Here is an 11,829-nt window from a genome sequence, read left to right on the forward strand (position 1 = left end):
ATGAATAATAAGAAAAAAACATAAATCATAATAAAAATTAAAATAAAATAAAATTGAAGGAAAAACTAAAAAAAGAGTAAATTTGTTAGGACGGATGTAATTACTCGACAAACATTAATTATAAAAATCCTAATACAAGTCAAGAAAATCAAAAAATAAAATCTCATTTACAAGTAATGCCACGTGGCTAACAAGAAACTCAATCTGAACCGTTAATCTAATCAGAAACCAAACGTCGCAGGACGATGAGGCTCAAGCTTGCCCCACAAGCTACATTTCATCTCCGTCGGCGTAATCTTAGCCGGCGCTGATCGCATCGGCGCCGACTTACACCTCGTCAACATCAACGGCTCAAATCCACTCCCGGCTCCACCTTTGACAACCAAGTTACCTCTAGCCGGAAAAGATATTGATGATCTTGCAGGCTGAACCGGCGGCTGAGAAGCCGGTTCGAACCGCTGAATGGAACGTTCAACCGGCGTCGGTTTTTTCTTTGATAAATCTTTCTTGACTTGCCGATCTGGTAACCATCGGATAAAATCCGTACTACATACCCAAGTTTCTTTGGACACTTCCATTGATACTTTTGGTTCACACATCATTAACAGTAAGCAATCTGGTAATGTTTTCTTGTTATTTTCTTCTGGGTTTTTTTCTTGTTTTTCGTCCTCTTCTGATGAATTTGATGAAGATGAACTAGTAGTAGTACTAGATAGGTCACTCCTATCTTCTCCATCAAGAGTTGAATCATGATCATGATCTAAAAGTGATTGATTTGAACACCCATTATTTGAATTTTCTTCTTGTTGATTTTTCTCTAAATTGATACTCAAATCTTGCTCATTTTGACCATTTTCAACCTTATTTTCATCTATAAGTGACTCATTTGTAGACCCATTTTCCAAGTTTTCATCTTTTACAACATGGGTTTCTAAAATGATACTCAAATCTTGCTCATTTTGACCATTTTCACCCTTATTTTCAACTATAATTGACTCATTTATAGACCCATTTTCCAAATTTTCATCTTTTTCAACATGGGTTTTTTCTAGAATTTCACATCTTATCTCTTGTGGGTTTAGCTCATCATCTTCAATATAATTAGGTAAGTTTTGGAGATAAAAATCTAACATTTCATCAAATTTATCACTTTGCTCAACATTTTCCTCATTGTCATATCCTCTTACCTCAATATTTTCCTCTAATTCTACATCTTTCATTTCACACTCTTCTCCCTTATCATCATTACCATGATCATCATCATCATCATCATCTTTTGTTGGTAAAGGAACATCCCAAAATTTATGAGAAAGAGAAGCCATTTTCATTGGATTAGATCTACACCTCATCAACAACAGAGCATTTTTAGGAGGTATACATACACTAACCCTAGCACCCTCTTCATTATCCCCACCACTATCACAAATCTCACCTTCATTTTTCATATTATTAAACAAATCATCAAACTCCATATCATCAAAAATTGACCTTCTTCTAGAACATTCTCTCTCCATCATTATACTCTCACCTCTAACTTCTCCCTCTACTTCTTCCCCACCTCCCACGACCAACTCAATATCCCTTCTTTTCTTTTCACTTTCACTTTCTTGTAAAGACACTAACCACCTAAAAACAGCACAAGAATTAGATGAACTTTCCCCATCTTCCCCTATTTTATCCCCCTTTTCCCCTCCACAATTACTAAAACAAGAAGATTTACAAGGAAACAAACAGCTAAATTCATTCCCAAATGTCCTTAAAGCTTCACAAATCGTTAAAGGAAGATGTACCCACCTTTGATTTCTATGATTCAAGCCACATTCTTGAGATTGTTGACTTTGAATCCCTTGTGATAATCCTTCATGTGGGTGTTCAATACAGCGAAAACTAGGTTCACCACCGCTTAATCTCTTACTTCTACACGCTTTCATCTTCATTTTCTTCCCTTGTTTTTTGGTTTTAACTCTTACTTGACCAATGCAGGTAACCTTAGGGGAAGAAGGTTCAGGGTTATCAGCAAAACCAGAGGAACCCCTTGTTTTCTTAGAAGGAAACATGGCGGGTGATTGAGCACCCCTTAAGCTACCGTTATGACGGAGACGACGGCTGAGAGAGGTAGAGAGTGCTGCTGGTTGGGTGGTTTTATCGGCGGTGGTTATACGGTTAGGACTGAGGATTGATTTGGAAGAATGGCACATAGAAGATGATTTAGAAAGGCGAGAAGTGAAGCAAATAAAGAGTTCACCAGTAGTAGTAGGTGTGGATACAGTTCTATGAGGTCTATCAATCTCCATTATTGAAGGGTGATTTTTGTTTTGATCTGATGGGTTTTGGGTAATTTTGATCAGAGAAAAATGGGTTGTTTTGGGTGAAATTATTGGAAAATTGTTTGTACATGTAAAGCTAAAGATGGGATGAGATCTTTTGGTGGTAAATGGAAATGGATGGATGTGTGATTGAATGAAAAGAGAGAGAGAGAGAGAGAGAGTTGTTGGGTGGTTTCTGTTGCTGTGCAAACTGCAAATGGTGGGCAGTGGAGTTTGGCAGTTTTGTGGATTAACAGAGTACAACTATAATCAATACTGGGACAGAGACTGGAGAGAGGTTGAGAGAGAAATTTGCCTTTTTTTTTGGTTATTACTTCTACTATTGCTCGTCCCAAATTACTTTGTAATATTAGTAATATTTACATTATTTATCATTATTTTTAATTTGTCTCAATGCAAAAATTATTAATATTAACTTTTTATAATTTTTTATTATGTATAACTAAAGATATCAAAAATTGAATTAATACATTAGACAACGTAAAAAAGCAAACGTTGCAAGTAAGTTAGAACGGAGAAGTATTATACTTTCCGTTTTGAAATACTCTCTATACTATAGTTATTGACACTATTCATTGTTTAAGCTTATTTTACATATTGTGATTAATGTGTAAGGAAACTATAGTCAATTGAGATATTGTTTGAATCGTCTAATCGCATATTTTCATAATATTAATTTTTTGTAATTTTAAAATGTGTATAGTTTAATATATAAATGATCAAATAATCACATTGTATTGCGTAAAAAGTCGAAATGTACCAAGTATAATGGAAGAGAAAAAGTACTTCACTTGATATATTTGACGTTTTATGCATTTTAATATTATTTTAATTATTTGTATATTGAACTATACAGTATGTATATCTAAAAATTATAAAAAAATTAATATTATGAAAATATGTAATTAGATGATTTAAACAAGATCTCATTTAATTGTATTTATTAGTACACATTAGTTGCAATTGCAATATAAAATAAATTTGAATCATAAATAGTGCAAATAACTGTAGCAAGTATTTCAGAATATATGAAATATGATTTATATAAGTCTTCTAAAAACTTAGTACATGAGGTAGTAAGAGTTGAAATAGTGAATTATTTTAAATTAAAAGAAATAATATAGTGAGTAAATGAGGTGGTAGTAAGGCAAATTCATTGTAACAGAGTACAATTAAATATTAGAAAAATTAAGTAGGATAAAAGAGTATTAATAACACACATTATATTACGAAATTTGCTTCACTTTTTTTTAGAGTTCATTTTGCTCAATTTTCCTATTTTTATTTTTAACTTTAACTTATACTTTTTCTTTAATCCTTATTTATACATTTAACTATATACATTTTTATACCAATCTAAAAAAAATTATTTCTTTGAAATAAAAAATTTGCTTCACTTTTTTTAGAGTTCGTCTCGCTCAATTCATTTATACGAGATTTTAAAATATATTTATCATGTGAATTAACATGAGGCCTTTAACATCACAATTCAGAAAACATTCGAAAATCAAAAAGTTTGTCACTCTTATGTGTTTTCTCTATACAATGTCAATGTCCAATAATACACAAGATAGCCAATTACAACGAATATTTATAAATTCGTCATATGATATGAATTGTCTCCCTTATGTGACTCGACAAAGAATAGACAAGACTCCACAAATCGGATTATGAAGAAATTCATATAAAAATATATATTATGAATTTTTTTGAAAATTTACAAAGAAACTTTATGAAAATTTCTAATTGAGATTGTATTTATTGTGAACGTCAACATATAATCAATGAACATCAGATATATACATTTCATAAACCAAGAAGATTTCATCCCCAAATCATATAATTATGAGAAAAAAGACTCTAATAACTTATAAAGTGTGCACACTATATTTTAAATAACTAATATGTGATTAATCATCCCAAATCAAAAAATTATTTCTAAATATCAACTTGTTAGAATTTTCAAAAACTCACGATTAAAATTAATTGATTTTAGAGTTTGTATTGAATCTGAAAAAAAAAGCGAATAAGAAAAATATTTAAAAACAGTAAAAGTAATATTTAGTAATAAAAAATGATAAAGGCATGACATGGCTTAGCACATGTGACAAAGGCATGCATCTCATTCTCTAGTCTCTATAAAACAGAGTGATTAAGAAATTAATAATGATTAACACATATAATGATACCATTGACTGGGGAACAAATCTAGTGATTAGCTAGGCAAATCCCCTATTGTCCTATTAAGACTTGCATTAAACATCAACATGGACAGATCATTAGTGATTCAACACCACATAAAGCCAAGAACATTGTATTCTTTTTAAAGTCCAATTCTTATTTTTCGCCATCTTTTTCCTTTTATCGCCACCTTCTAAATGAAATTAAGAAATTGCCCTTAGACTTTAAAAAATTACAACTATGCCACTGTACTTAAAATTTCTTATTTATACTAATACTAATAATAATAATAATAATAATAATAATAATAATAATATTTAAAAAAATAAATTAAATATAAAAATTTAAAAAATAAAAATTTAATAATAATAATAATAAAAATCACAATAATAATAATAATAATAATAATAATAATAACAATAATAATAATAATAATAATAATAATAATAACAATAATAATAATAATAATAATAATAATAATAATAATAACAATAATAATAATAATAACAATAATAATATAAATAAAATTAATAATAAAATTTTTTACAAAAAAATAAATAAAATAATACTAGTGGCACAAAAAGTGCGACTGTACCTAGGTCGAGTCACACAAAAAGTGCAACTGTACCTAGGTACAGTCGCACATTTTGTACAACTGTTATTATTTTATTTTATTTTTTTTGAATTTTGAATTATAAAATTTCTTTTGTTTAATTAATTTATTTTTTAAGTTATTTTTATTTAAATAATAATAATAATATTTAAAAAAAATAAATTAAAATATAATAATTAAAACAAAAATGAAAATTTAATAATAATAATAATAATAATAACAATCACAATAATAATAATAATAATAATAATAATAATAATAATAATAATAATAATAATAAATAACAACAACATTAATAATAATAATAATAATAATAATAATAATAATAATAATAATAATAATAGCAATAATAATATAAATAAAATCAATAAAAATTTAAAAGAAAAAAAATATAATACCAGTCGCACAAAAAGTGCGACTGTACCTAGGTCGAGTCGCACAAAAAGTGCGACTCGACCTAGGTACAGTCACACTTTTTGTGCGACTGGTTTTTTTTTTTTTTTCAATTTCAAATTATGAAATTTTTTTGTTTAATTAATTTATTTTTTAAGTTACTGTTATTTAAATAAATGTTGTAATAAATTATTTTATTTTAATATAATATTATATTATGATAATGTTATTATAATAATTAGTTTTGAATTTATATAATTTATTTGAATGTTTAATTATTTTTTAATATAATAATAATATATTAATTAAAATTTAGTTGTTAATTAATTTTAATTTTTTATTAATAATTTTTTAATAAATTTAGTTGATAATAGTGTTATTAAGTCCAATAGCAAATTCATAATTTTTTAAAGTCCAGAGACAAATTCATAATTTCATTGGAGGATGGCGAATTATAACAATAGCCTTTTAAAAACATAAACTAATTAAAAAAAAAAGAGTGGTATAATTATTTGATGGGTCAAGCTCAAGCCTTTTACAAGTACTTTGTTCTGGTCAATAAGTTTTGTTAAGTAAATCATAGTTATTTGTTCACTCGATAAATTATCTTTATGTGGTATGATCTGATAGAAGAGGGATTTTGGTATTTCATTTTGTCTTTATATATATATATATATATATATATATATATATATATATATATATATATTTATATTTATATATTGTCTTTTTTGGTGATTTATAAATCACTGTGAATGATTAGAAATTTCTACTGGTTATTAATATGTCATTTTAAGTATACTTCATTTAAATATTGTATTGTAGAACTTTTTTGGTTAATAGAATAAATTCTAGAAAATAAATAAAAGTTTTGTAAAGATTTGGTCCACATTATTTTAATGTGCATCAAGTTAGTAATAGAAATTGCTATGTATTTTTCAATGATTATACTTGTCAAGTAAACATACTTATTATTTTAATACTTTTAAAATTAGCACCTAATAAAATAGTATAAAACAAGTTATATAAGATTTTTTAAACATATTATGCTATAATGTTGTCTAAAAGTTTTTACTTTAAAAAATTCTATAGTGGATAATTATTAAGCCAATGTACATAAAGTCAAAAAAAAAATCCTTGGTTGGTATTTTCTTTGAGGTTACAATCATTATAAAATGAATTGTATAGCTTTCTTTGGTTCTATTGCTGATTTGCTTCCATTTTCAATAATGTTTTAGAAGTACAACTCACAATAATGTTTCACTACAATTCATATTAATCATTTCATTTTTATTAAAAAATTACTGGATAGGTAATTAGTTTTATGTGCTTTTAATTTATTTTAGACAACAATCGGCTGTTGTTTCCCTTAGAGTATCTATTTTTTCTCATGATTAATTTTAGTTTGATTCTTGTTGCCCTATTTTTTAACTTTTTATTTCTCTTACAGTAAAAAAAATTTACTTTTATAGTTAAAAAAAACAAACAAGTAAAACAAGTTATAGAGTACTCTATTGCTAATTTACATTTAAAAGTACAAAATAGAGAGAGGGTTGGCAAAAGACCGATAATTCATAACAAATAGCTAATTATAATGGCTAATTTGACTAGCTAATTATAATGACTAATTTGACCAGCTAATTTTATTAATTAATTTGAACAGCTGATTTTATTAATTAATTTGAACAGCTGATTTTGAACTCGCTGCTATGAGTAGCTTTTTCAATTGTAACTTATTCATAACAATAAAATTATTTCAATCAACTAATTTACCAAACATTAGCATTGGATGGTTTGACCACCTAACCTTTTATTTGTATCAAAATAAGTTAAAATTGTCCAAAGAGTTATTTTGCTTTACACCTAAACACTCCTAAATTCATGCACATTGGGGTTGTTTGGCAAATGGTCGATAGCTGATTACTTTAGCAAAATATCATCATCGTACCCGGTGTATTCCGTTCATAGAAAACTATAGACAGGGTCTAGGAAAGGAAGAGAGACGGCAACTCATACCCATAGAGGAGAGTGCGGTCAAAGAGTCCCTCGGCTCGATAAAGGTCTTCAAAGAGAGAGAAACCTGCAACTTACAAATAGAATAAATAAAATGCGTATAAATATAACTAAAAATAAAAATAAAAGTAAAGAAGAGGTAAAGAGCGACAATTAAAGGCAAGGAACAATAACAAACGATGGGTAAAAGAGACGGGTTTTGGTAATCTAAGATACTTTAGCAAAATATCTTGGTGGATAATTTTAGATTATTTTGACACACATAGATGGTTGATTGGTCAAATCATCTAAGGCTAGTGTTTGATAAATTAGTTGATTAAAACGTACAACTTATTATTATGAATAATTATTTATGAACAAGCTGCTTTAATTACCAGCATGTTCAAATTTAGCTGGTCAAATCAAATCAAATCAAATTAGTCATTCCAGTTAGCTATCAATTATTAGCTATTAATAATTTGTCAAAGACTTAAATATTAGGCACTCTCCATCTTAAACTGCTACCTTTAATTTTTAGATGCTACAAACCTACAAGTTGTATAATTTTGAAAATAAATATCTGCATTAAACGCTACATAAAATAATACTTTACCTACATTAATCCTTTTTATAAAGTAGTATTTCCACCTTATACAGCATTAAGCATCATATAGACAATTACACCGCACACGTACGTACCCTGCTTATATGCGAGTATTAGCCAATAACTAACCTTCAATAGTATATTCACGTATGCATAAATCATGATCTACTCTCTCTTTTAATAAGAGATTATCACGCTATTTTTTTAGACTGTTATTTTAATTTAGTTATAATTTTTTTGTATGAAAACGTTCTCTTACATTACTATCATTTCACTCTGCTTTAATATCTAAGTATATATAATAAATAATTTAAATAATTTAAATATTTTATAATTTTTATACAATATAAAATTTTTTAGGGTAGGAGGGAGTATTAAAGAGTGGTGCTCCCATGATAATGAAATGTTAAGGAATGCTTGCGGTTGCAATCTCACCTAAAAACCAGCTTGATTGTTACTTCATTCACAAGACTCAAGACAGAAACAGGGTATTCTGGGAATGTGATCACAGGCTCACATGGGTTGCTTTGAATACTAATATTCCTAGTGGACCCGGGTCAAACAGAAACAGAAAAGCATCCAAAGGAATGAACGTGGGTGGAATCAAATTTAGTTAATTAAAAATTAATATCTACTTACCGTATTCTTAATGTCTACTTATATTATCTTTAATGTTTACTTACTGTATCCTTAATGCTTACTTACCGCTTCTTTAATGTCATTTTCAATATCTTAAATATTAACATCATTCTTAATGCCTACTTACAATATTTTAAAAAACATATAATAAGCCAGTCCAATAATATTTTACTTGGACATCCTTATATTGATTTGAAATATTTAAAGGAAAAATAAAAGTCAATATATATATAAAGGTAAATACATATAAATTTGAAAAAGAAAATAAAGGATAAAAAATATATTGATACGGCTATACGTAAAAGATTGAATAAATGATTAAAGCTTTATTATTTTCTACGATAAAGAGATAATTAATTTATATAGAAAAAATACAATAAAAGTGAATACAATGTATATATAGATGAGATGAAGAGAGACAATAATACTTAAATGATATTTTGAGAAAAACAAATGTAAAACTATGGCAAAAAATAAAATTAAGAATCATAGATTGACTAAGGTTGAAACTTAAAAACTTTTCAATTCACTCTTGTAATAATAAGAGATAGATTAATTGTTACTCTCTTGCTTAACTGTAAGGAATTATTTATACTAGATTGAAATTTGACTAGATTTATCCGGATTTAAAGTTTTAATAAAGCATCTTTAACTCAAAAGCAGCATTATAAGAAAGAAATGAATTTTTAAACAAATCAAAACCCAAATAATAGCCTTTTTAAAAACAAACCAATATTTTATAGTATAAATAAATACCTTTCAAAAACAGAAGGTTACTGAAACAAACAAATCTGAGCATTTTGACAAATCTATAGACTATACCAACCTATAGAAAAGCACACTCCTTCTATAGTTCTATTGGACAAAATTTAAAAGTCTGAAAAGTGATACTTATTCTAACTAAGATGAAATTCTCACTAGTCTACTGGAATTTGGATTATATTATTGATGTGTTTGGTAGCTTGATGTGCAAACTAACTCGCTATAGTACGATGTGCAAAACATGACTGATGTGCTCATTAAATACTTAATAGTGAGTCGTATAAAGGATTCACCAGGTTCATAGGATGCATTTAGAGATGCATATAGAGTTGATTAGGTACATCATGTCTTTATCTATGTTTGCACATCAAACTAGTTTGTTCTGGTGACCACTAATAACCTCTCACAAATTGAAATTAGACTAAATAGGCCAACTAATTTAGCTTAAACATCCACTTTCATACTTAAAATTCACAGTTTTAATGTTTAACTCGTCATTTTTAATATTTAAATTAACACTCTAAAAATAAAATATTCATTTTCTAAATATAAATCTTCATTTCAAAAAATAAAAATAAAAATAAACTCCTTTAAGTGGCATACAAGACTTACTCTTTTAGTATACCCACCAAATCTTATGGACAAAAAAACCTTTTCAAATAGGCCAGGTGCTAACCAACTGAACTACTCAAGCGCTCAACCACACTTGATTTACAAGCCCATCACAAATTTTTTCCAGTGCCCCTTGGCCCTTAAGTATTGTAAATACAAATGGTCCCTCTTTCTCTATGCTTAATTGTATCAGCTACTTATGTGAGAGAATTGTCTCTTAAAAACACGATTTTAAAATAAAAAGTTTATATTTTTATTTTCTCTTTAATTTGTATTAATTGGACTATTTAGCCCATATATCTAATGCATTTCTTAGAGAGACCGTCTTTCACAATAATTTGTGTAATTGGATCCTATGGTAATTCTAAGCTTATAATTTAGAGGGTTAAGATTATTATCCAAAAGAATTTAAGCCCTTTGTTTGATATCGTTTCAGTGAGAAATAGTCTCTCATAAGAGTAACTCATCAAATATTAAGACTTAGATTGAGTGTAAATATTTAATGGAGTAAAAAAGTCAAACTAATAAATTATAGGTATATAGAGATGTATATTAACTAATTGATATAGTTGTGAAAGAGGTAAAATGAGAATAAATTAAAAAAAGGTGAATGAAAAAAAGGATGATTTTTGGAAGAAAATTATTTCCAAATCCTCCTCTAAGGTAAATTTTTACTCCAAAATGAGGGAACTAATTGCTATTTTAACCCTTTCTCATTATGATGCAACCAATTCTTCCATTTCTTCAACAATCAAATTTCATTAATTTTATATCTAATTACCTTTGGTTTTCTACTGTGACTTTTATTCTCCCCTTAAATATTTACCTTCAATTCAAACATGCCCTTAGGAGTGACTAAGCCACTAAGGCTTGAATATATATCCAACATTTATTTAAAATTAAATGCTCTTAATCATTAAGTCACTTTTTTTAGTTTATATAGGACAATATTTTGGTTTTACACTTTTACATAAAAGAACCAAATTTTTTTAGGGGGGCAAACCCCTTTGAGTCTGTTCAAATATCATGTGTGGTGGTTCATTAAAAAAGCGGAAAAAAAATTTGGCTTATTCAGTACTTTTTCTGTACTAAAATACTTGATATTATTATGATTTAAATTTTGAATCAATACAACTATTTATATTATTTATTATTTAAACTTATTTCGATAAATTTCAATATAATCTGAAATAAAAGAACGTACACCATTCTTTGCTTTCAATGACAAAATATAAAATAATATCATTATGATAAATTTCAAAGTATAGTACATTAATAATTTATATTACACAGAATTGGAAGCATTATACCATATTATATGTAGATGCATTAATAAAAATACATAAAACCAATTCTTTAGGAGCATAGTTCCTTCATTTCTTGCAGTAGATCCTAGAACACTGACCTAACACTAAAATGCAACTAGTAAATAAGTAGTTAATAGTTGTTAGACTGAATACTAAATACCTCAACTTTTGTAGGAGCATTAAATACTACAACAACAATAACGCTCACCTCTCACCTGTACTCTTTGAATTGCATCAAAGAGAAAGTGGGTAAGTTTAAAAAAGTAGTAAATAAATAAAGAAAGAGAATGAATTGTGTGGATGAAATTAAAAGAAAGTTAAAATGCATGGACGAGATTAAAAGAAAGTGATGGGTCATTGTCTAAAAATAGATTTGATGCAAATTCAACAGGAAGGAGG

General features: G+C 27.4%; 1 protein-coding gene across 1 annotated transcript; it reads right to left on the minus strand.

Annotated features, from left to right (window-relative positions):
- On the minus strand, nucleotides 1-2,655 carry LOC130817435 (uncharacterized). Its single transcript, XM_057683139.1, has one exon. It carries the CDS (start codon nucleotides 2,292-2,294, stop codon nucleotides 222-224), a length of 2,073 nt encoding a protein of 690 aa, XP_057539122.1. The 5' UTR covers nucleotides 2,295-2,655; the 3' UTR covers nucleotides 1-221.
- Nucleotides 2,656-11,829: the final 9,174 nt, after the last annotated feature.

The sequence above is a fragment of the Amaranthus tricolor genome, chromosome 7, assembly GCF_026212465.1.
Source record: "Amaranthus tricolor cultivar Red isolate AtriRed21 chromosome 7, ASM2621246v1, whole genome shotgun sequence".
In the NCBI taxonomy this organism is placed as follows: domain Eukaryota; kingdom Viridiplantae; phylum Streptophyta; class Magnoliopsida; order Caryophyllales; family Amaranthaceae; genus Amaranthus; species Amaranthus tricolor.